At 44.3% G+C, this 26,521-nt stretch overlaps 1 protein-coding gene across 7 annotated transcripts in view; it reads left to right on the top strand.

Annotated features, from left to right (window-relative positions):
* Window positions 1–24,238, top strand: part of LOC128340704 (carbamoyl-phosphate synthase [ammonia], mitochondrial-like) — a 165,562-nt gene extending 141,324 nt beyond the window's left edge. For all 7 annotated transcript variants that reach the window (XM_053286193.1, XM_053286190.1, XM_053286194.1 and 4 more), the window contains 5 exons: window positions 2,861–2,959; window positions 14,112–14,171; window positions 20,075–20,187; window positions 21,454–21,583; window positions 23,779–24,238. In XM_053286193.1, coding sequence (XP_053142168.1) covers window positions 2,861–2,959; window positions 14,112–14,171; window positions 20,075–20,187; window positions 21,454–21,583; window positions 23,779–23,877 — 501 coding nt within the window. In that variant the 3' untranslated portion in view covers window positions 23,878–24,238. The remainder of the gene's footprint in view (window positions 1–2,860; window positions 2,960–14,111; window positions 14,172–20,074; window positions 20,188–21,453; window positions 21,584–23,778) is intronic.
* The last annotated feature ends 2,283 nt before the right edge of the window (window positions 24,239–26,521 follow it).

The following is a 26,521-nucleotide window of genomic DNA, read 5'->3' as shown; positions in this document are numbered from 1 at the left end:
GGGCATGAATATGCTGTAGATATAGCAAAGATGTGAAGTGAATTTTGATTAAAATGTAAGTTTCTAGTCACTGGTATGATAAAGGGACCTTATATTTTTGAGACCCTGCTTCCCTGAATTTTTCAGTACGATGTGTATACTTGAAGCCACTGCTAACTGAGCAAAGAGGCACCTTTAAAAAGTGACGATTCTCTTTATTTAGCAGGGGGAGAGCAACCGGCCATATCCATCCCCAGGACAGCACTGGACAACCCTCCAGTGGCTGTTGCTGGTGTCTACCTTATGCTTCTTTTTATGCTTCTTTTGTTAGATTGTGAGCCCTCTGGGGATAGGGAGCCATTTTTTATTTATATCTATGTGAACCGCTTTGAGCACTTTTGTTGAAAAGCGTAAAAGATTTTATATATATATATATAAATCTAAAACAGTTCTTAGAAGATAATTTGGCCAATAATGCACAAATTCATGATATGCAGGGACATCCAGGGGGTGGAGGAAAGCCCCCTTTCGATTGAGCCACTCCCCACTGAATTCAATGGGGCCTGCTCCCCAGGAGCAAGGGGAAATGAGTAGAGGATTTCTGGCTTTGATCCTTTCTGGAAAAAGTCCTGTGGACACCCATGTATTGCATCCATACTGATCTGCTATGTAAAATTGTTTTTCTTTCTGTCTACTAGCTGATGGAGAATGGTCACTAAATGTGGGCCATCAGGCTCCCTTTCATTCACTATGGATCTAAAATTACATTGAGAGTGAAACTGTTTCCCCTAAATGGTGCCTGGAAAAATATGCATGCATGTATGTGCACATGAAAAGGAAATGCTGAAAACAAGAGCGGAGCCAGGCTGGCAGTGGCCCATGTGCGGCCTCCACCTCAGCTCCCTGGCCCCGCCCAACGTGTCTGACGTCAGATGCGCCCGGCTAGCCATGCCCCTGCGTCTGACGTCCGACGCGGGGGGTAGTGGTCTCCCTTTCAAACGGGGCTGTGCAGCCCCGTTTGGGAGGGGATCGACCGGCCCTGCTGCATTGGCAGCGGGACCAGGAGCGGCTCTCCTTGCTTTTAAGGCGGGGAGAGTCGCTCCGGCCATGCTGCCAATGCAGCGAGGGCCAATTTCGGCTCCAAACGGGGCCCCGCAGCCCCGTTTGGGATAGAAATAACACCCCCATGTCTGACGTCAGATGTGGGGGGCATGTCTGGGGCTGCGCTCGCGGCCTCTGATTGGGCACGGCCCGGGTTCTTTCAACCTGTTCGCCTAATGGTGGCTCCGCCCCTGGCTGAAAAGCAATTTGAGTTTGGAGTTGTCCAGCACAGTTGCTAAAACAATTCATAGGGAGACACACGTTTTTGCTGAGGATTGCAGGATGCTGATATGAGTGTGAACTACCTGTGTGCTTGCTTCTGAACTCCAATACTAGATTCACCTCATATATTTGTAAATAAACTCTTATTACAAAGATATCATAAGATACCGCTTGTAACAAATATTGTTCTTCCTGCCATTTGGAAATGAGAGAGCATGAAACAATATTAATGAAGGAATGGACATAGAAAGGTGGTAACAAAGTTTGTGAAATAACCATTCCTGTTGAACTTTGCCTTGCCAGGCAGTTAACAAAAGACACAGAAGTTGATACTAGGCTGCAAACTGGAAATACCTCCTCTCTGCCTTGTGTATCTTTCCTTTTACCCCGTGTGTGTCTTCCATTTTCTCAGAACGACAGGGTCCCAGTTCTTGACACCAGTCCTGCACAATATTGCTCCTATAAATCAAGCCTCATCCCATATCCCATCAAATTTGGGGGGCTGTTTACATGACTGTACAGGCAGGCAGGCTGGAGTTAAGGCATGGTTCAACCTACCTTCCAGTAGATGATCACTCACAGCCTGGGTGGCACACAAGCAGCGCGGCCACATGACAAGTGTGATGACTCTCCACATTGCTTCCGGCAGGGCTGGCAAATGAAGGCCGGGACTCATTGTCCCAGCCTCTGGGAATCCCACAATGCACCGTGTGACATGCACGATGCATTGGGGGATTCCCCCAGGAGCTCTGGAACATAGTCCCAGCGAACACACAATCTGGTAGCCTGGGTTAAGGGAGTGCTTGCTCCCTTAACCTTGCGTAACAGCCAAGCTAAAAAGCCAGGCTAGGCAGTGCAGGCCCACTGGGATCGGGCCTGATCCCGGCAGTTCTCACGCCAAGCCTAACCCAGGCTGGACGTCCCTAGCCTGGGTTAGGCTGCATGTGAGCCTCTTTGATTTGCAGAAAGCAAAGCTCTGCCTTTTTGTTGTTGTTGTTGATTTATAGTTTTTCTTTTCTGGGTTTGCAGTCAAGATTTGTGTGTGTAAATAATCTGAATGGTTTTTCTACTCTCAGGAAATTCCCCCTTGTGCTCAGTGACAGCGCATTTCTATTGCAAGCTGTAGCATTCGTTTAAGGGGGGGGTAGAACAATGTTTGTTTATAACCCTTGCTGTTATTTAAGCATTAAGTATTATGAACATTTTGTAGAATACATGCATACTGTGTGAACCAGAAGCTGTGTCTGGCATCCACATAATTCATAGCAGGATCCGCTTATGTTGCTCCATGGTGTGCTATTTGAGAGTAAAGCATTGCTTATTCCTTCATTATTGCTTAATTAAAATACAAGATTTGTCTGTGCTGATCTGCCATTTCCCTGCTGGCTCCAGACAACAGCTACAGAAGAGAGGAAGCTAGAATTCCTTAAAGAAGAACATGTCTCCTTTTTTCTTCATCTGTGTACATCTTGGCTTTGGATTCCTTGTTCAAATAATAATCTTTTTTTTTTCTTTCCTCTCCTCCTTGTTCCTCTCTCCTTACGTTTCCCCACTGAAGGTGGCCTGCTTTGGGGGAAACGTTCACTCTGCCTTCCTGAAGGCCATGCTCTCTACGGGATTTAAGTTGCCGCAGAAGGGAATTCTGCTCGGAATCCAGGTAAGCTGTATGAGCTTCAATGGTGGAGCAAAGGAGGGGCAGGCAGAAGAGTGTCTGCCCAACTGGCAATGACAGGAAAGGGCCCTTAGCTCAGGGTGGCCGAGAGCACTGGCTTTGCATGCAGGCTTGCTTCCTGGCATCTCCAGTGACAAGGCTGGGAAGGATCACTCTCTGTCTGAGACCTTGGGGAGCTGCTGCCAGTCAGAGTAGACAAGACGAGGCTTGATCAGTCTATTGTCTGGCTGAACAGAGGACTGTTTCGGATGTTCATCTTTACCGTTTTTCTTTGTGTGTTTGTTTTGGTGTTTGCGATGGATTGAAATGGAATCTTTCTGTGTGTACAGGCCCATCTAATCTTTTCTGCTTTCAGGCCATTGTAGTGAGTACTCCCGAGACAGAGTACAGATTCCAGAGTTTGTGCCTCTAGTCATACAAAGCGAGAGCCTCCCTGCCTGTTGACACTGAGAATGGCATTTTCCTCCACACACAGAGTGTTAAGTGGGAAGGAGATATTTGCAGTACAGAGAGCACCTTTACATATTTGGAGTTCTGAATCCGGCTCAGGGATATGCATTTCAGGGCACTAAAAGTAGCTGGGCAACAAAAGAAAAGAAAAGGAAAAAAAAGAAATGCAAGAAGAAGCACCCCCCACCCCCAGCTCCACGATGCTTCTTTGCTGCCTCAGGATAATTACAAGCTGCAGGAGATACAGAAGTGTGATACGTTCATAAATCTCCTCAAGGCCTGTGTGTCTGTTCCCCAAATGATCAGTCACTACATCTGAGATTGGAAAATGCTAGGGGTCTCATAAAAACAATTGATGGCCTTTTACAATCCCCCTGCTGTGCTTGTAATAAGCTTACGCCCTGCATAAAGTCAATAAGAAAATAATTAAAAACAATACCGACTTCCCAGTCTGTGAGTGATTATTATAGACATGGAGACAATACATGGGAATTGGGCCCACAAGCTCCAACAACAGGAAGTAGGCCTGTGAGAAGTGCAAAACAAACAAATTTAAAAAGGCAAAATGTCCTCTCTATCCATGGAGGATGGCTAGAAGATGATTGATACTACTATAACAGCTTGCAAATCAACTATATTTATTTACTGGTGTGAGGGGCAGCCTCGTGTTGTGGCCAGAGTGATAGATTAGACCAGGGTTTCTTAACCTTGGGTTCCCAGATGTTGTTGGACTACAGATCCCATCATCCCCAGACATGGCCTTTGTGGCTGAGGATGATGGGAGTTGTAGTCCAAAAACATCTGGGGGCCCAAGATTAAGAAACCCTGGATTAGAGCAAAGAGATCTAGGTTCAAAGCCACATTCCGCTACAAATTTACTGTGTGGCCTTGGGCTAGTCCACACTGCTCAACAACCTAACCTACCTCACAAGGTTGCTGTGCGCATAAACTGAGAAAGGGAACCATGTATGCTGCCCTGAGCTCCTGTGAGAAATTACTAGATTAACTATAATAATAAAAGAACTAGGAAGACTAAGGTTTAAAGCCATGAAACTCTTTAGGTGATCTTTGGTGACTACTGGTTATGTCTGTACTATAGATTTAAACTGGTTTAACAGTCATTCTTCTTTATGGGAAACCCTGTGAAGAGGGAACTTGCTAGTTCTTCTGAGCAACTTTTTAAAAAAGAGTTTACAGTCTTGATACCATCCCTGATACAAAATGATGGTTCCTTATAGCAAAGTAGCTCTCTTTATACATGTTCTGTTCCTTGCTGTGGGCTCATTCAACACTTCATATGGAGTCCTTCCGTTCCAAGCCTCTGTTATTTCAGTGGAACGCTCTGTTGTATGTTATGGTGTGCTCCACTGCGCAGAGGATGCTGTCCAAATAAGTGGTGGTACACAAATCATTATGGAGGTGTTATGCTTGACCTGCAAGTAGATGTCCAGTCAAATTGCATGGCCTTTTGGATAATTTCCTGGCTGACGATTAATGAACACTTCATCTGCTTTCCATGCTGAAAATGTAGGTCTTGCAGAGGCATTAGGTCACTGGAAGTGGAAATAAGTGTCTGTGTATGAAGTCAGCTGCATTATTAACTCACTGGATGAATTTTTTCACACCTCTTTTCCACTTTAATTAAGACTACAGTAGAGTGAGGGGAGGGGAGGTTAAGAAAAGGGGGAAATTCAAGAAAGATGTTGTTTGTTTCTTTAAAAAAATCCAATACCACACTGGCATATTTTAGAATGGAAATGAGGCGCTTTGGGGATCTTATGGAGGAGTGAGTGCCTGAGCTGAAATTCTGCTGAGATTCTGATTGCTATAAGCAGAACAAAAGATTTCTGATTAATAAAGCTGTGCCTTTTTAAGAAGGGGTACAGATGCCACCTGCTCCCAAGGGCTGAAAATGGAGTAGACCACTATAAGATACCAAAGGCACGATTTTTTTCAACTGTGTTATGTTAGATTATTGGTACAGGGCAGAGTGCAAAAGTGCTGGGGGATGGGGATAGCCTATTGTTGTTGTAGTGGCTAATGCTATAACTGACTGCAGGGACACTGTGAAACAGCCCATCCACTCTTTTCTCCTGTTATTGGACTCCAGAATGCAGCCCAAAGCCTAACAGTTAGGATTGTTGTATGGGTGTATGCAGGAATCTTTTGCAGGGTGTGGGGCATAATATCTATCTATCTATCTATCTATCTATCTAATTCTCTAAGACGTACCCGTCGCTAATCCCATGCATGGCAGCTCTTGCGAGAGTTCGTGAGCGAGCTGCCGGGAGGGGGAGAGGAAAGCAGCCGTGGACAGGTGTGCGGGCGGAGGGTGGGGGAGAAAATGGCAGTGAGGGTGGGAAAGAAAACAGCGGTGGGGGAAAGAAAATGGCAGCAGGGGGAGGGATAAACTGGCGGTGGACAGAGGGGCTCAGAACGGGGAGGGGGAACTGAAAGGGCAGGTGAAGGAGGAGGGAGAACTGGAGGCCCAGATGTTCTGTGCCTAGGCCAGCTAGTATACATAAAATATGTAAACAGAAATCTAATCCGGCCATGAAAACAGGAGGGGCAACTGCCCTACCCCCACATGTGGACAACCATGAATTGTTTGCTGTGGCCCTGTGGATCCTACTAGACTTGGGACAAATATGCCACAAAGTATTCTTGAAAGATTCTCATGGCAAATATATGAGGTGGGATATTCTGCTGGAATATTCTGCTGGACTTCCAATTATTCTCAGAATGTTCTCCTGATTATTCTCATGCTGTGGCTTCATTTCCAAATGAAAAAGTTAACCTGCACCTTTTTGCAAATCAATTAACATGCAATTAGCTGTTTCCTATCAGGATTTAGTGTCTCTCAGCAGGGGAGGTAGAGTCATGCCTTCTCTGAAAAGGCAATTTGTTTTAAGGTATGGCAGTAAGAATATATGCATGATAGAGCAATGGGCTTTGGAGTCCTGCCACAGCCACCAAGCCTCAGGATCCACCCCTGACCTGAAACATGGCTGCCCGACTTTGTTATGCCTGCAGGTGTTGTACTCTGACTCCCATCATGCCCTACTTCGATGGATGATAGGCATTGGAGTCCAGCCACTGCCAGCGAGCCTCAGGTTCCGCCCTGACCTGGAGCATGGCTTTGGCCCTCCTGCTAATGTTGGATGACTCCCATCATGCTTTGCTGTGATTGACAATAGGGTGATGGGCATTTTAGTCCAGACGGAGCTGGGGACCCACAGGGAATCAATAGAACTTTAGAGTCATAAGGTACCAAACCAATCTGTTTGTATAAATCTGAGCATGGCCACACCATAGTCTTCAGAGCAATAGGAAAAGAACCCACATCCAATTCTCCTTCTCAATCCCTAAACTAACCAGGCAACCTTGTGTCAATCCCATGATCAGATTAATCAAAAGTCAAATTGATTAATTTAAAAAAACATATCTACCGCCATGACTTAAAGTAAACTGCCTTTTTCAGAGAAGGCATGACTCTATCTCCCCTGCTGAGAGACACTGAGGCTATTCTCACGATCAATGAAAAAGGGAGCCCAGCCCAGTTTCCAGCTATCGTCAGAACCGCCAGGCTTGTTGCAGGTGAGCCCGGTGGCCTGCCCGCCTAATCCCAGCGAACGCTCCACTCACCCCGTTGCTCTGATCATGAGTCACCACAGCGTGGATCCGCACCACGGCAACTCATGAGGAGACCCCTGACCAGGAGACTAAAACAAGCTTTCTGGCATCGGAGGGGGGGGGGCTCCCCCTGCGCACTCACACGATGCATTCTGGGTCTTCCAGGGACTAGGCGGCCCCTGATCCCTGCCGCCCCAACCAGCTCTGTGACAGAGCCGGTAATCGTGTGGGTGGCTCTCCTCGGCTCTCTACATTGCCCATGTGGAGAGCCTTCCTGAGGTCATTCACACAATCAAAAACTGTTCTACCCAGGTTTGGGAGTTGTGTGTGTACAACCAATTTTTGGTTGTATGGAAGCATGTTAGGAGAAAAACCTGGGTAGAAGTGATTGTTTGGAAGCAAGGTAGGAGGAGAAGCTACCCAGGTTTTCCTCCTACCTTGCTTGCACACAACCGAAAACTGGCAGCACACAGAGCTCCCAAACCTGGTTAGAACACAGTTTTTGATTGTGTGAATGACCTCACTAATTTCTGGTGGTAATTACCAGTTGGTAATTGCTGGTAATAATCAGCTTCCATTCATATGAAAAAGAAGACAGATTTAACCTTTCACAGAACCATCATTGTACCCTGAAGCAATAGGATTTTACGGATTCCACTGTTGACTGTCTTTGAGAATATCCATGTGGTTGAAAATTCACTGATGTGGTTTTATTTTATTTTTAGCAGGTCTTTCCTGCTGCAGGTGCAGAATATTCGGGGTGGGGCGGGGGGGGCGGGGCGGGAATCAAATTGTAGAATATTCTTTTCCAAGTCTAGATCCTACATGTACTTTGCATAAGAGCAGCATACACACAAGACCACAGCTGCAGGTGGGAGCAGGAAGGTGAGGGGTGGTGGTTTTCTTGTCTTCTTGTATCAGGCTATGGTACAGCATAGCCACGTTGAGGTGGTAGAGGCTTCTGTGAGTAGTCATTTAGGGTAAATGTGTGTGGCTGCTGCTCTGGCCAGTTCCCAGTGTGATTGGGCATGTCCGGAGCTTCTTCAATTACCTTTACCTCCACATACCAGGGTATGGGGCAGGAGAAGAGTTGAGCCCTCGAGCAGCAGACTGATCTATGATGCAAATTAAGCTTGAATTCTCCTCCACCCCTTTTAAAAAGTGCATTCTAGCAAGAAAAGTGTTTAGGGGTGCAGCATTGTTCCATTGCCATTGAGGTCCTGAACAGTGCTTTCATTTCACTGGTTTGTGATTACGTTCTAGGTTGGATGATAGATTATAAAACAGGCATAATCTACACACTCAGATTCACAGATTCACTTTGCATACTAGAGGGCACAAGTCAAAGATAGCTCAGTGTGCTTAACTGTAATTAAAATCAGTGATTATTTAAGTACACAGTTAAGCTCTTAAATCCCATTAAATTTAGATGGCACCCTAGCACTTCAGTGGTCAGAGAGATCACAATGTATTCGTGGCAGGGCGGGGCAGGCAGAGGCTATACTGTACTAATTGACACCAGAAGGTTCTGATGATTCTGTTTTTGTTGGGGGGGGTGGGGCGGGGGGGGGAGAGGGGAAGACAACTGGTGATGCTAATGAAGTGACTTTGGCTGGAACCCTCCATTTTCTATTAAACAACATTAGTTGAATAGCTCTTTTCATTCCCTTTCCTGATTGGGCTATTTAGTAATGCTTGTTGGAAGAAGTGCATCTGTCTTACATCTGTGGTGCAGAACTGCTGAGCATTGTGAAAAGCCAAGAGCATGAAAGGAGCACTTTAATTTTAGATCCTGGCTAACTAAGACCAATTTCTTGGTAACCTTGGGCTTGTGGCTGTGTGCATTTTGTGTGTCCACCATGGACATTTTTAGTGCTCTCTCTTCCTTGAGGGGTGGCAAGTTCAGAGTGGCCTATGTGATGCTGTCTGTTTTGAAGGAAAGAGCGCTGGAGATTAACAGGCCAGTCCTTAAACACACTTACTCATACATTAACTATGTTCAGACCTGGGGTTTCTGTGCTGTTCTGCCTATGGAGCTGTTCACACACCTTGTTCACCTGAGCATGGAATCTTCCAATGATTTCCAGCCAAAGAGAAATTGCTGCTGCTCTTCTGCTCAGGACCGTCACCTTAAGTGGCACAGCGGGGAAGTGCTTGACTAACAAGCAGAAGGTTGCTGGTTCGAATCCCCGCTAGTACTATATCAGGCAGCAGCGATATAGGAAGGTGCTATATATTAAGGCATCATCTCATTCTGCGCGAGAGGAGGCAATGGTAAACCCCTCCTGTATTCTACCAAAGAAAACCACAGGGCTGTGTGGCCGCCAGGAGTCAAAATCGACTCGACAGCACACTTTACCTTCAGGGAAATTCTTGCATGCATGCTCTGAGCATAGAGTGGGCACCATCCTGCTTTGCATTTCCTAGAAACTGTTCTTCCCTTATTGTTTTTATAACAATAACCTATTTTCAGTTGTACAAGTTAAGTAGTTACAGTGAGGGTTTATTATAGTGAGCACAGGTAGTGTTACTGCAACGTTAGTCATTATCTGCCAAAACCTGGTCTATTAGAGCAAACCTTTTTAGCAATTTCTCAGTCAGAACTAAGCAATAGGTAAATGTGGCTTCCAGGCAAATTCTATGTAGGTATGTTACCACAAAGTGAACAGCCAAAATAGGTATAAAAGCTCAGAAAACACACTAGGGATCTAGATTGCAGCTCTTTATTAGAGGGTATAGCCTAATTTTTTATATATTGTGAGCCCCTTTGGGAGAGGAAAAGAAAGGAAGGATTCTGCCGTCGAGTTGGTGTTGACTCCTGGCGACCACAGAGCCATGTGGTTTTCTTGGTAGAATACAGGAGGGGTTTCCCATTGCCTTCCTCCCGCGCAGTATGTGATGATGCCTTTGCCGTTGTCACGGAAGTGAGCATCTGCCTCCAGCACCTTCCTATATTGCTGCTGCCGGATATAGGTGACTACAAATCATGTAGACACAATTTCTTTCAAAAAACAAAGACAAACAAGTAGGGAATTTCTTCAGGCATCATTGCCTTTTCCTTCATGCTGCTGCTATCCAATACTTGAGGAAACAAGTCTAATAATGATTAGGGATTTGAACTGACCGCCTCTTGCTCCCTAGGCAAGCTGCTTCCTCACTACACTGCCACAGCTGATTGGGGCAGGAAACCAGCTTCTTATTTCTTTTGCTGTGTAAACTGCTTTGAAAACATTTTGTTTACAAGTGATATATTAATTAAAAAGCATAACCGCAGCACCAAGGAAAAGGCAGTCAGGTTTTGCACTTAGCCACAGGGTCAGCCCGTCAACTAGGCAGACCTAGGTGGTCGCTTAGGGCACCAGTTCTTGGGAGTGGGGGGTGCAGGCTCTCAGGGAGACAGAGCGGTTGATTGGCCCGGAGGATCACAGGACCTGCACTGCTGAGGGGAGGGAGGCAGCCGCAGTAGAGGGAGGGCAAGCGTTGGATGGACTCTGAGCTCCTCAACTCTTTTCCGTCTCCCACGGTATCCCCCAAACTGCACGGGCTAGGCATTTGTGTGGGCTGGTCATTTGACCCAGCGAATGAGCAGCCTTCATGGCTCAAGTTAAGGCCAAATTCCACATGCCTCAACTCAGGTGCGGGGGGAGTCAAACCTCTCCTAGGGCACCAGAACCCTAGGGCCATTATAAAACTCTGCCTAGCCATTTGCAGATGGACTCTGTTGCAGAAAGAGGCATCCAAGGAACCAATGTTTTTAGTTCTTTAAAAGTTCTTTAAAACAACTTTCTAGCCCTCATTAGGGGAAGGCAGCTAGTGGAGCCTCCTGGATTAAAACTGGACTGAATTGCTGCCCACTTTCCTTCCATATATCCTGCTGCCCCCATGGTATGCATATCTGTAGTTATTCATATCCTTCTTGGCTTTTACTCTCTTCGTCCTTGCTAAAAATTCCAGATGATTTTAAAACATTAAGTTCAGCCAGGGAGATTTATCGGTTAATCTCTGTACTAATTCTGGGTGTAGAACTGGGTTTCCCTTTCACCCTAATTACTTGGATTACTATTCAGGACTGCTCCATCCCAAATTCAGCTTAAAGCAAAAATGGCTTTGTATCCTGTGTTGGGTAAAACTGGTGACCAATGCAACAGGGTGAAAAACCCTCTGCTACGTTTAGTATTTAGTCAACTGGCAGAGTGCCATAAAAAATAAAAATCAGCTGTGGGCCTGAAACTGTGTTCATAGCCTAATTATATAATTGAATGAAAATCATGTTGAAGGAAATGAGAAAATCCATTTCAGAACTGAACTCTCTGATAGCTTGTAGTAAATAAGCATGCTTGTACTGCTTGCTTTTCCCTTTCCTTTCTTAGTAGCCAGGGTTTCTTGCACAGGTACTTTCAATCAGCTTTTACATCTGGGGCAGCTCAGATGAAGGTTGACAGCTGTAATTTCTTTTTGAAGAGAGCCTGTTTTCTGTGTCACAAGTGTTCAATACATGTTTGATAGAAGTTTATAATACTGTTGTGAAAGCCAACACCCCTGACTAGAAGGCACAGTGATGCCTGTCATGTTGGATATTTGTATTTTCCATTTAGTGTAGAGAACAGCAGTGGCTTTCCATGAAGTTCTTGCCAGTGTCAGTAGGCCTTGCAGCTATGAATTGACTCCTTTTTCATCACAAAGTCCTTGCTCTATCCTTCAGGATGATTCAATGTGACCTCCACCAGGATCAGAAGCATCCACAGTTCTTGCCAAGGGAATACATGGTCTTGTGAAATTCTGATTCTGTACTGGTCAGAAGTCAAGGGGGAAGTATTTCAGTATTCCCCAGAAATTTTGGGGAAGTATTTCCATATTTTAGTTTAAAATAAAATATGGAAATATTTCTCCAGTTGAAGGCCATCTGTCTTTTAACTGACCACTGCAAATTTGTTTAGTATTTACGCATTTGTTAAGTTTCTGTACTGCCCAAACCATGCCAAGCACACTTACCAGAATGCCTTGGGATGAATTCATAAGAACATAAGAACAGTCCAGCTGGATCAGGCCCAAGGCCTATCTAGGCCAGCATCCTGTTTCACACAATGGCCCACCAGATGCCTCCGAGAAGCCCACAGGCAGGGGATGAGGGCTTTCCCCCTCTCCTGCTGTTGCTCCCCTGCAACTGGTAGAGGCATCTTGCCTCTGAGGCTGGAAGTGGCCTATAGCCACCAGACTAGTAGCCATTGATAGACCTGTCCTCCATGACTTTGTCTAAGCCTCTTTAAAGCCATCCAAGCTAGTTGCCATCAGCACATCCTGTGGCAGAGAATTCCATAGGTTTATTATGCACTGTGTGAAAAAGTACTTCCTTTTGTTGGTCCAGAATTTCCCGACTTTCATTTCTATGGAATGATCCCTGATTCGAGTGTTGTGAGAGAAGGTTAAAAATTTATCTCTGTCCAATTCGCTGAACCCAAATTAGTTGTATCATGAAGTGGCAAGAAAACATATGTCCTGCAATCCAGATTGGTCTTAGCCAGAAGTTGTTGTGGAGGGCTATGATAGCAACCCTGCACCTTTGCCATCACCCCCTACCTGCCCGCCAACCAACCAACCAACCATTATGTGCCTTTCTACTACTGACACTTTCACTGGGGGTGGTGCAGCCATGCTGCAAGGATGAACATATCTGAAGTTGCTTTATACTGAGTCAGACCATTGATCCAGTAGCTCAGTATTGTTGTCCACAGTGATTAATAGCAGCTCTTGAGGGTTTCAGGCAGAGGTCTATTCCCAGCCCTACCTAAAGATGCCAGGGATAAAGCCTAGGGCCTTTTACAGGGAAAGCAAGTGCTCTTCCACTGGGCTACAGCTGCTCTTAGGCATTTGTGTGGGGTGGGGAGCCAGAAACTGGCAGTTGGATTCCTACTTCAAAGCTGGCCCTGGGGCATTCTGCATTGTTTTCATGGGGAAAGGATAACTCTTGAGTTGTCCCCCCCCCCCCCTTCTGATATGAAATCCCCAACTCAATGAAGGAGACATTCCTAAGGTGACTTTATTTTCAGGTGGTAGATAGTTCTCTCTCTCTCTCTCTCTCTCTCTCTCTCTCTCTCTCTCTCTCTCTCTCTCTCTCTATATATATATATATATAGTGGTTTCCAATTCAGACTAGTTCATTTTCCAGACTCTTCGTTTTCAAAAGAATTAAGCTTTTAATTCTCAAAAATAGTGGAGAGTTAATGAGAATGTAGTGGGGGAAACCCAAGAGCGTGATCCTTTCCATACATTTCTATACATTTGTTTTGGTCAATGACCGTAAATAAAGTAACTAAACTAACTATACTTTCTATAAATTTATTTTGATGGTTTCTGCTAAATGTTTAGGAGCCAACTGAAGTGTTTGTTTTTTTTAAAAAAATCAGCACAACTCTCTATATTTGTATACCTGCCCTTACATACCTATTCCCCTCTCCTTCCTTTCTCTCCCCCCCCCCCCCACAAAGCTCTGGCAAAAAGCTGAATATAAAATCCTAAACTCTTCCAAAGGAGTGACCAATCAAAGCCCAAATTTCCAATTTGGGCACGTGTGCATAAATATACATATTAGTATATTCAAGCAGACTTGTGCAAACTGAAATTTTCATTCTGACTCCAAAATTTTGTTGTTCTGGTTGCTGACTTTAGCATTTTGTAGTCCAGTAATCCATACTCCCTGGCTGTAAACCGCTGAAAGGCAGTGTGCTGTGTTAAGACCCTTGGGAATCTGAGCTTATTGGTGAGATATGGACTTCAGTTTCATGGCAAACAGTACCTTTGAAGCTTGTTAATCTACAATAACTTGCCAGCTACAATAAAGCTCATGCCCTTTACAGCTTTCTGTGACATTCACTTTTAAGAAGAGGGAGATGTCCAAGACTAACACAGAGCTTTACTACATTCAATATAAGAGCAGAGCGTTATTGTACATTGTGAAATATCTACTCTGCAAACCCTGTCATGTTTGTGGAAATGGAATGTTGCTGCTCCCATGCCCCCATGGCTTTGATACCCACTTTCTTCAATTTTGTTTCAGCATTCCTTCCGTCCCAAATTCCTTGAGGAAGCAGAGCAGCTGCACAGTCATGGCTTTAAGGTACCTGGTTTTGTGCGTGAATGCTCAGATGTCATATGTGTTCTGGGAACAGGTACAAGCTAAAAAAATAAGCAGGGTGACCAATATTAGCAGTCTGACATTGGCAGACGTCAGCAACCCATGTGCTTTGTAACTTATCTTTTAACTACAAGAGAGATGTGCTACATGAAGACTCAGAAACAAGACATTGAGGTCATTCAGTCTCTTGAAGTCATTCAATCCAGGCTGAATCCAAGCAAGACGGAGGTACTCATTGTGGGAGGTCAAGACTTAGGAAGTGGTTTAGATCTGCCGGTTCTGGACAGGGTTATATTCCATCGGAAAGAGCAGGTACATAGTCTGGGAGTACTTCTGGACCCAAACCTCTCCCTGATTTCTTAGGTTGAGGCAGTGGCCAGGAGTGCTTTCTATCAGCTTCGGCTGATTCGCCAGCTACATCCATTTCTGGAGATAAGCGACCTTAAAACTACAACGCACTCTACATTGGGCTGCCTTTGTATGTATTTCAGAAGCTACAGTTAGTACAGAATGCAGCAGCCAGGTTGGTCTCCAGGGTTGTCCAAAGAGATCATATTACATCCATTTAAAAAGAATTACACTGGCTGCCAATAAGTTTCCAGGTGAAATACAAAGTGCTGATTATTACCTTTAAAGCCCTAAATGGCTTGGATCCGAGGTATTTAAGAGAGTGCCTTCTTCTTCATCAACCCCACCACCTGTTACGATCATCTGAGGAGGTCCTGTTGCGGTTGTCACCAGATCAGTTGGTGTCGACTCGAAGCTGGGTCTTTTCTAGAGTTGCCCCGGGACTCTGGAACATGCTTCCTAAATAAATTAGAGTTTCCCCTTCTCTGAATGTTTTTAAGAAGTACATACATACCTGTTTAGATACCTAAATACATTTACATTCCTAAGTACATACCTGTTTAGTCAGGCTTTTAGTTTATAGTTTTAAAGCTCTGGTTTTAGAGTTTTTATTGTATTTTTAATTGTTTTAATTATATACAGGTTTTAATTGGTTTTATATTGTGAACCACTCAGGGACTTTTTTGTATGGGGTGTTATATAAATGTAGTAATTCTTTTTTTTTTTTTTAACATAAAAATAAAATCCACACAGTCAAAAACTGTGTTCTACCCAGGTTTGGGAGCTATGTGTGCTCCGAATATTTGGTTGCATGGAAGCAAGGTGGGAGGCAAACCTGGGCAGAAGTGATTATGTGGAAGCAAGGAAGAAGGAAACCCTGGGTAGCTTTTCCTCCTACCTTGCTTCCACACAACTGGAAATTGGCAGCACGCATAGCTGCCAAACCTGGGTAGAACACAGTTCTTGATAGTGTGAATGACCTCATTATGTAGGAAATGTGGCTGATGTTGAAAGCAATGATCCCATATCTCCAACCCCTCTTCTATATAACATCAGATAAACTCAAATGTATAGTGGCATTGTGATTGTCCCTGCTACAGCTTCACTTCTTTGGCTGTCATTTGCAAGGGCAGGAAAGCTCACAATGCAAGCTGTGCTTTCAGGTTTACTAGATGTTACCAGGAGATAAAGGGCAGCTGTTTTCATGGGATAGCAGCCATCAAATCTCTGCAACATCTAGAGGCACTTCACACGATTAGTGTGAAGCGCCTTATCATGCTCTGTGGGTAGAGCGGGCTTAGCCCAGTCTCCTTGCAGACGATCAGGCCTGCAACCCTAGGCAGCCAGATTGGCCGTCCACACAACTACTGGCTCCATCGCAGCCCCTGGAAGTCTCAGGATGCCCTGCACATGCGTGGGGGCATTCTGGGGGGACCCCTGAGACCAGAAGGCTGCTTGTAACCTTCTGGTTGGGGGTCTACTTGTGCGTCACCATGTGCCACGGCAGCACACGAGGAGAAAAACAAGGTTAACGGAGCGCTCGCTCTGTTAACCTTGTTTAAGGGAAGGGGGATTTAGGCGGGCTAGGCACCTTGAAACCACAGGGCTCGCCCGCGGGTCCTGTGGTTCTGACAATCACTGGAAAGCGAGCTAGGCTCTCTTAGCCCACTTTCCAGTGATTGTGGGAATAGGCAACTAGTGTCAATGTCTTTTTTTTTTTAAAGTCCATGGTTTCTTCTGAACTGTAGTTGTTAGGGCTGTGTACATAAGCTGGTTATATGCTGGTTACATGTACATGAGCTGGTTACATGAGCTGATTAGATTTAGAACACTGAGTTCAAGTGAGGGCAGCATGAGTTCTTCCATGCTGCTTCTGTCTTGAATTTCAGGCATAGAAAAGGATACTATGGATAAACAGCTTGTATACTATGGCCATTTTTACATATGTACCCTACAGGGATGGCCTCCACTAGTGATGTGCCTGGACCAGTCCGGAGGCCATTCTACAGGCCTCCGGATCGGTCTGGACACGGGGCGGTTCGGTTCTGTTGGATTGGGGCGGGGGGGGGGTTCCATTAAGGGCAGGGGAGGGTTTACTTACTCCTCCCGTGTTTTTCCAACTTCGGCGCCGTATTTTCTTTAGAAATCGGGCGGCAGGATGCCTCCATGCTGCCCCCTTCCCCGCTTGGCTCCTTTTCCTTTAGAAATCGGGCGGCAGGATACCTCCCTGCCGCCCCTTTCCCTGCTTGGCTGCAAAAGACTTAAAGAAGCCTTTTGCGTGCGTGTGTGCGTGCAAAAGGCTACATAAAGCCTTTTGCAGCCAAGCAGGGAAAGGGGCGGCAGGGAGGTATCCTGCCGCCCGGTTTCTAAAGCAAATACGGCGCCGGAGTTGGGAAAGCACGGGAGGAGTAAGTACACCCTCCCCCGCCTTTAATGGAACCCCCCACCCCAGTGCCGGACTGCACCTCCGCGGTTCCGTGCACACCCCTAGCCTCCACAGCAAAAAGCTACAGTCAAGGAGAAAAAAGCCCTTTGATGCAGCCTCAGAGTATCATTGTAGAAGAGGTGTGCCCCATTACTAGAGTGACAGAGAGATGGCTGAAAGCTGGCCCTAGGCAGGAATGGGCAAGGAATGGTGGCCCAGCTGCCAGGACAATGGCACCATGCTCACTGTTCCTGCAAGAAGGGGAGATCTTGTTTGAGTTCAAGGGAGCTTGCTTTAAAGAGGACAGAGTGGGTGATCAAGGAAGACTTACTTGGGACTCAGCTGGAATTGGAAAAGAGGAGCTTGAGCCTGAGGAGACAGGCCCAGGGAGTGGAAATTTTAACTGAGTAATTCATTTGAGGCCATAACCACCACCCAAAGAGCTTGTTCCACTGCACTGAGTCCTGCACTCCTTTACAGCTAAATACAAAATTCAATATGTATACAAAATAGTGGCAGCATGAGTTAACAGTAGGGATGTGTGAATTGATTCAGGCACAAATCAATTTGTACCCGGATCTAGCTGATTTATGTGATTTGTAGATAAAACAAATCGTCCTTGTAGTCAGTTGGCTAGATTCGGGTCAAAATTGAATTATGCTTGATTCGATTCGAATTGATTCATGATTCGGATCCCACCTTTTAATTCCCCCAGATTCCCAGCTTTCTTTCTTTTTTTTTAAAAAAAAGCTAAGCTCTAGCTGTTATAGAAGTGGAGTTATGGAGCAAAATGTGTGGTCACTATTTTTCAAGTGTTTGGATTCCTTGCTGTATAATAACTTTTCTTCAATGAAGCCATATGAGGATTAATTACACATCTTCTTCTATTCATTTTGACTGTCTTTGGACAGTGTCAACTGTCATGTGCCAACTACACCCCACTCCCACCTGCAAGGCAGTGGGGTACTACTCAGTTTTATGTTCTAGGAATTTTTTCAAGTGTTTAGACTCTCTGGTGTCTAATAACCTTTCCTCATAATGAATATTTGTTATACAGCAAAGAATCCAAACACTTGAAAAACAATGACCACACATTTTGCTCCATAACTCCACTTCTACAAGGGCTAGAGCTTAGGGTTTGGTTTTGTTTTTTAATGAAAGATGGGGGTCCATGTTAGGGTTAGGATAGGGTGACTTAGAATCTCATGATTTCCTATGGCAGAAATATGCAAAATCAGTAAAAACTAAAAAAAAATCATTAAAAATCAACCAAGTGCCCCAGTGCCGTAAAATTTGGTTGGTAGGTGGCACCCATGGAGAACTATCCACCACCCAAATTTGGGGCCCCTAGGACCTTGATAAGTGGCCTGAATTGATCCAAATCCAAATCAAATCAAATACAAATCGAATCTGGGGTGAGGGTGGGGGTAGATTTGGACACAAAACAAATCAGGGGTGATTTAATTTGGGCACAAATCGAATTTTAAAAAATCAATTTGTGCACATCTCTAGTTAACAGACAGAAGCACATGGGATCAATATACAGGAAAAGTGGGCCGATCCAAACCTCTGATCTGCTGTGTGAGCAGGTTCAAGTACCTAGGGTGACCTGATTTGCCCAAAGCTCTGTGCACAGCTCTGTAAATACAACCGTAGTAAGCAATATATGGGCCACATATATAAACAATATATGGGCCACATATATCCCCCTGCACACCTGTTGGTAAGCCACAGAGTTGTGGAGATGTGCTGGAAAACTTGTTTGTGTTTAGCAAATGAACACAGCTTTTACTGACTCCCTTGAATTCTAGCTTTTGGATATGTAGTTATCCAATATTGGATATGCAGTTATAATCATGATGTAATTAATGGGATATAAGATAGAAGAACTATTTCCTGGGTTCTGTAGTCACCTCTTCTCCTTCATTTACTCCTGTAAGCAGAACTTTGAAAATGCAGATTTCTAGTGATTAAGTTCTTTCTTCAGAACAATCAATAGTTTATTTTCACCTGTAAAGACCATTATATATCAGCCATTGTACTGCCAGCTGGTAGATGTTACCCACTGAGACCTCCTGTTTTCCTACCCATGTTCTGGGCTTCAAACTGAGACTGTGTGTGCCAAAGATACCTGAAAGTGTTTGTTTAGAATAAAGAGCCATAATTGGTTCTTTAGACCCACCTGTCATAGTTTGGCATGCTGATAATGGTCTAGAGACCTAGGGGACAAGGCCTTTTCCTCCCCCAGATGCTCTTTCTGCCTTCTTTCCTGCTGGATGATGCTGGCAGAAGAAGATGCAGCCAGGTTTACAGGAGTCATTTGTCTCATGGAGAATCATGGCAACCATGCCAGACCTCAGAAGCATGAATTGCTTGTCTCCTAATTTGTTAATCAAGTGACCATTGTGTGATCAAGAGGTAGAAGGCAGTTAGCAAGAGATGTGTGGTGTTCCGCTGTTTAATTCAGCTTCTTTAAGGTTAGATCCAAGACTATGCTGGAATAGTTGGTGTTCTCACATCACTTTACCACTTAGTCCTAGGCCGGCTCATATGAGAGGAGTTTTCACAGGCCTTCTGGCTTATTATGAATAGGGCCTGCCCTATGGCTTTCTCTGTTTCTAGGAGCTTGCTAAAGTCCCATAAGCTCTGCTTATAATGTTTTTAAAAATTGAATACAACAAAATAAACCAATAGCTGTCATTGCCCCATTTGTATCATAGATTTCTGAATCAGCAGGAACTGAATTCCATCTTTAGGGACTCGTTGAAACTCAGTTTCCCCCAGTTTATGGTCCATATCCTGAAACTTTACACACAGTTCTAATTACTACTGGAAAAGAGAAAACTCTGCCAGATCAGCTCAGATCTGACACCCCTTGCCCCATTTGAAGAAGAGGAAAAATTAAAAATACAAGTTTAAGAAGCAGCTTGTTGTTCACATATATGTACACAAATTTATTGAACCAGATCCTTTTAATTAAAGTCAATAGGAAGCATTCCACTGGTTTTAGTCAGAATTGGGGTCAGCCGCATCTGGAACAATTCACTGTTAAAGGGAGAGTTTTATTACTTATGATGAGTTATTTAACTACATAACTTTTTTTCTGTTGCAGCTGTATGCTACAGAAGCAACTTCTCACTGGCTAAATGCCAACGGGATACCTGCATCTGCTGTTGCATGGCCATCCCAGGAAAGCAGGAACCCTGCACACCTTCCAGTCAGACAGTAAGACTTTCAACAAACTGTGACAGAATTATCACCTCGAGCATCTGATATGTTTTGTGTTAGATCTTTTTTCCCACTTGCATCTGTTTGATGAAAACTAACTTCTGTTGGTTGTCTACAAGTTGGTTCTGCTGATTCTTCAGCTGGGTCACTTGCCAACTCAGGCGAGTAAGTATTCTGTGTGAACTTGTATGAAAAGTGCAGCACTGGAAGAGCAAACGCATGGCTCCTTTTCTTCTTTGCAACTTGTGATTTGCCTGTTCGTGGATTCCACGAACTGTTTGCGCGTGCATGCGTGTGTGGCCACGCGCACATCACGGAGACATGATGCGTGTGCGCGATGTGTGCACGCGCAAAAGGCTTCCTGAAGCCTTTTGCAGCGGAGCGGGGGAAGGGGCTGCAGGGAGGTATCCTGCTTCCCCAATTGCTGACTAAAATACGTGCACCGGAGGGGGGAAAGTGGTGGGAGGGGTAAATACACCCTCCCCCCACCCTTACAGGAACCCCCACCCCAGTGCCGGACCGCAGCTCCGCAGTTCCATGCACACCTCTATCATGGAAACGAATGGCCAATCTTGTGTGATTTCCTTCTTCCAAAACTTGTGTAAGCTGCTACTTCCTAAGTGAGCCAGTTGAAATATCATCTGAACCAGCTCTAATTCATGGGAAGCATTTGTCATTTTAGAGGACTGCATCTTGTCTACTGCAGTGGGCAGATATTTTTAATTATCTGGTATGTATTAGAGATAAACATTGTGTGGGATCCTGTTTGATGAAAGCCATAAATAAAGTCTGACTGGGTGGGATCAGAACCTGCAGAGACCTGGAATGCCTGTAGCTCCTGTTGACTTTGCTGGAATTTTAACTTCTTCCTTTCCTTGATGCTCTGATTTGTATCTGCGCCCTGATCCTCTGGATTATCTTAGCTTAAGCTGCTGCTGTGCAAGTAGTGTATGTAGCTGAAGCACAATCCTGTGCCGTGCAGAATATGAGCCAATGAGTTCAGTACATCTTTAATATACTTTAACTCACTGCTGTGCTTGTATCTCATACTGTTTGCTTTTAAGTTTGCATTTCTTGATCAGGATTGTGAGCTGGTAGCTTCAAGGTGCTTTAATGCCTTTGGACCTAACTTTAGAAAGTTAGGAAATTACCTACTGAGTACAAAGAACTGTGCTGATGGAATATTGAAAAAAAGTTATTCTTGATTTTTCTGGGCTTTTCTTTTCCCGTTTTTACACTAACCTCTTGTGTGTTGCATTTTAGGCTCATGAAAGATGGGAGCATAGACTTGGTAATTAACCTCTCCAATAACAACACAAGGTTTGTCCATGACAATTATCTGATCCGCAGGACAGCTGTCGACAGTGGACTCTCTCTCCTTACTAATTTGCAGGTATTTCTCACAGTAGCACCAAATCAGTTTTCGCATGTCTGAGGTTAAGGCCCATTTTAAAGCCCTAATTAATGTTTGACAGCAGCTATTTTAAACCACAGCAAAGTCACTGATTTAGGAAGTTTTCTGTCATCTCGCTTGGACTTCATAACCAATTCCCTTCTCTGACATCACTGTTACAGCTCTAAGGCAGATCCTTTAATGCAAGCAGGATTTCTGGTTTCAGCAACATCACTTATGTGAGAACTAGTGTAATGTAGTGGCTAATAGGATGAACCATGATGCAGGAAGCTGCTAGTTCAAATCTTTTGTCTACCAGAATCTCACTAGGGGGATTTAGGCAAGCCTCTCTCTATGAGTCTCAGCCTCCCATCTGGAAAGTGGGGATAACAACACTAATAGGGATGAGATGTGTGACCCCCTTTGCAAATGGCAGCACTAGGGGGCCATTTGGGGTTTTGTTTTTTTTTAAGTGGGAATGAAATTCACACTGCAAGCAGCACTCCTCCAAGCACCTGTTTTTTTATTTCTTTCTTTCCTCAGAAGCCCCTCTCAGAGCAACACAAACACTTGCAGGGCTTCTGGGAGAAAAAAAGTGATGGCTGCCAGCCTGCAGCTTCTGGGAGAAGCATGTAGGGCCACCATTTCTCCCCAGAAGCCATCTTGGAATGATGCTACATGGCAATATATCATAAATCCCAGGGCATAATTCTGGGGAAAACAAAATGGCGGCCAGGCACAACCTGTCACAGATGTAAGTTTTGGGCTGTATAAAAATATGTTTAAATAAATAAATAAATTAAATAAGACCCTAGCACTTAGATTACTATCATCATCCTACCCGAGGCAAGACCAATAAAAAAAACCAGTTTAAAGAAAGAATAAAAGGATAGTATTAGACAGCAGTAACCCCCTCCTCAAAATTGAGAATCTTACATCCTCGGCATCACTGAACAGCTCCCCCCACATTTTTGCTGTCTACAAATGGGGTGGTGGACATCAGAAAGCTGTTCACTATCCCAGACACAGTGGGGACTGAAAGCATATTTTACCACCGATATGGACCCCATGTGATCACCAGATTTGATAATCAAAGTTGTGGCCAGCTAACAGTAAGAGTACATCATTACATACACATAATATGTACATGATATACAGAATCTGAAAAGAAGATGTAATATTTATGTAAAAATACGTCCTGCTTAAAGAAAAAGAGCAATACATAAAAGAGTGGAAAATATTGATTACTTTCAAAACATTTTTATTGTTATCAATGAAACAATGGACAACCTGTTTACCACACTTCACTTGTGGGCAGATTGGTTGGCTAGAAGATGAGAAAAGGAAGAATTTGAGGATGGTAATGCAGCTCTTTGGATTCATCTATAGCTGCATCTCCCCCTCTCTTCCACTGGCCATTATCCACTTATGTCACACTTGAACTTACGTATTGGGGGAGGAATTTGCTTAGATATATAGTTGTTATGCATTCTGTATTTTGCCTCACCTATGACCTGTCTTCCCCTTTCTTTGTCCAGGTGAACCTTTTGGGGAACAGGAATATGTCTCCCTGTTATACTATTTGATTAAACTTCATCTGAGCCCTTAAAATAGGTTGACTGTACAGCAAATAAGGTTCCCCACCCCCCATTCTCAGCCTTAATTATTGGGCTATAAATCTAAATAAGAAAGAATTATGTTTTGCATCAACAATGAAATAACTCTTGAGCTGTTTTTTAAATTGAGAAATCTGCATTAAATCTCTTATAAATAAGCTCTAGATACCGTGACCAACATCCCAACTAACAAAGTGCCAGTGTTTTGTGAGATGTGCTGGTGTTGCAGATGAATTCCCAATTAACACTGTGCCAGTACTTGTGTGTGCATGTTGTCCAGAAGTCCTCTGTGCCATCCTAAAATATGACCCTAAGGGTTGCATAGCCTTCAGGGACATATTTTCAATGGACTTCTGCGGGAAGGGGAAATGATTGAAATTCACACACAAACACACACATGCACACACGCCAATGCTGAGTTAGTCGATCCTGTCTGCAGCACTGGTAGGTCTCATGGAGCACTGGCACTCAATTGGTTCAGATGTCAGCCAGTGTCTCTAGATCTCCCCAACACGTTTCATTAAATTCATCCTTTAGAAATGTTTGGAAACATGCAACTCATTGGTTTTCTGGTTTCAGGTGGCAAAACTCTTTACTGAGGCTATCAAGCACTCTGGAAAATTGGACTATAAAAGCCTCTTCCATTACAGGCGATTCAATGCCAGCACTGCAACATAGAACAGCTCACTGGCATGTCCTCCTACTACTGAAGTGAGAATTCCATTCCTGACTGACATGTCTACCCCATTCTGTACATCGTAACTCCAGTGAATGTCTTTGCATCAAGTTTTTTATCGCCATCTTCTGCTTTAGTGATATCACTACACTTTTGTAACCCCTGCATGTTCCAAATGACAGATTGTTGAAAATTGTGTGTCTTTTTGCAGAAGTCTTCTGTGTGCTTACTTGGAAGTGTCTCATTGATTTCAGTAGGACTTACTTCTGAGTACACATGCATAGAATCAGTAGTAGGATGGAAACCCAAAGAATTCTGAAATACTTAAAATGTGAACAAATTAAAAAAAAGTACCTGTTCTAATATTTGGAGTTGTTTCAGAGCATTTAAATCATACATTTTATTTTCACAAGTAGTCACTCCCCACCCCCAAAATGAGGTTAATATTGATGGAATTGTTCCAAGACCAAGTTATAAAAAATGGGATATCTTGAGATATAACAATATTGCACTACATTTTAACAAACATGCCAACTTGCCTATTTCACCTCCTAGTCCCAGGGCATTGTCTGAGGGCACAATATGGCCGTCTTGCTGAAGTTAATAAGTTCTAGGTCTGCACGGTGGCTGAATGATTGGCTGCCTGAAAATCCCATGTGTGCTGCTATAAGTTCCATGATGGAAGAAAGGCAGGATATAAATGTAATAAATAAATGACTAGCCGACCCCGCACAGAGCATCTGTGCACTCTTTGGGGCCGATGGTTACCTATCCCCCCCTTCTGCCCCAGTCTCTGCTTCTGGGCCCAGCCACCTCTCCTCCCCACTGCCACTTCTGCCCCTCCCACTTTCTTTCCCCCCTCCTGGGCCTTACCTCCGCGGCCGGGCCGGGCCCGCCACCTCTGGCCTCCACAGCCGGGCCGCCACCACGGCAACCAATCCTCCTGGGTGCGCCTCAGCCAATCAGGTGTGTCCGCCGCCCAGCCAATCAGCTGGGCACTGGGACGCACATTCCAAGGTACACCCAGGAGAATTAATATAATAGATAGATAGTTTGCTAGGAAATATTGACATCCTTCAGAGAGAAGTGGGGGGAAGGCTTCAATAATCCATCTTTTGCTTTTCTTTAAGACTCATATCTTCCTTCCAGAAGTGATACATTTAGAGAATACATATAGTCAAGGCCACATTTAACTGTCTTGTACTCTTAATCTATTTTCTTTCTACCACCACAGCTCATTCTGAAGAATTTCCTGCCCTCTCTTTTACAGTAATCAGCTTTCTCTTGCTTGATTTACCTCAGCGATATCACAGTCACTTGCTACTGAATATGATGAATGTGACAGGAACACTTTCAAGTAAAGAGAACAGCAATTCACAGCTTTCTGGTGACAGCAATAATGCAGCTTCTTTTTGTTTGTTCTTCATCCTGAATTGGCCCACCGTCTTCTTTTACAACCTTTGAGGCCAGTTCCCACTTTGCCTTATGTGATGCAGGAGTGCCTCCATGAATCATTCTCATGTTTAAAATAGATTCATGTGGAAAGGTTTGTTCCTCATGACAGCCTCACAAAAATTCTGTGTTATGTCAGGGTTCAGGGTGTAAGTACCCTGTGTATTCTACAAAGATAGTAACATGTTTTAAACCCCATGTGACAGTTTTTCCATAAGGGTGACTTGTGAGTGCAATTTCAAGTCATAATTGTGTCTTAATTTCTGCAGGTTTTATCACAGGGACCTATTTTCAATGCCAGCACTTGGCCCTAGAATATATGAATTCATGCTATAGCGCTCTTAAGTGCATGCAGAGTGCCTTCCTATCACTACCAAAGACCTACAACCAGTCCCAACACACCTGAGATTAGGGGTAAGGGTTAGATTCTCCATGAACCATTTTTGTGAGCAGTCAGCTACTGAAGAGAAGGGGGGAAATACGCTCCATCCTCATATTTTTCCCCCCTTGTAGGTGGATATGGGGGAGAAGGCAGTGTGGGGAGGGCAATCTTGCTCAGAAAAGGGGCAGGAGGGTGACAGGTTAAGCACTCTCTGCCACTGTTCTGATTAAGTTCACAGGGCCCCAATAGCTCTATTTAATTGTTTGCTTCCCAAAGGCAGGAGACAGATTGCAAGTCTTCTGTTTTGTGTCTGATTTGCCCCTAGTATCACAGGCTGTCCCTATTCACTTAAGTTTTTAAAATCTGACCCAAACTGAAAATCTAATAGACAAGAAGCTATTGCTAGAGTGGGCAACATTTTCTGTCTCCTGGTGAAGCACACATGCTCAATATGTGTTGGGGCTCTAATTTGGGTTTTCTTAATCTGTCGGATTCAGTTGCTGTTTTTCACTATTTAGGAGGCTCATACTAGAGGCTGAGGATCCATGTTGGAGTGAGTGTGTGCACGTGCACATATCTATCCATCTCCTATATATATCCTATAATGATACCCAATTATGGCTAAAATCCTACATATACATACATAGGATAAAGCGCCATATAGTCAGGGTTGGACCACCAATGAAATAAAATGAGGCAGCAGCCTTAGGTGGCAGATTAGATGAAGTGAAGCAGCCACAGTCCTGACTCTCACCCTGCCTCCCCTACCACTGTTAATCTCCCCATTTTCCATGCCTTTTGAAAAGGTAGGA

The sequence above is a fragment of the Hemicordylus capensis genome, chromosome 1 (genome assembly GCF_027244095.1).
Source record: "Hemicordylus capensis ecotype Gifberg chromosome 1, rHemCap1.1.pri, whole genome shotgun sequence".
Classification (NCBI taxonomy): domain Eukaryota; kingdom Metazoa; phylum Chordata; class Lepidosauria; order Squamata; family Cordylidae; genus Hemicordylus; species Hemicordylus capensis.
Note: the sequence above shows the minus strand (reverse complement) of the source record. Positions and strands in the feature narration are given on the sequence as shown.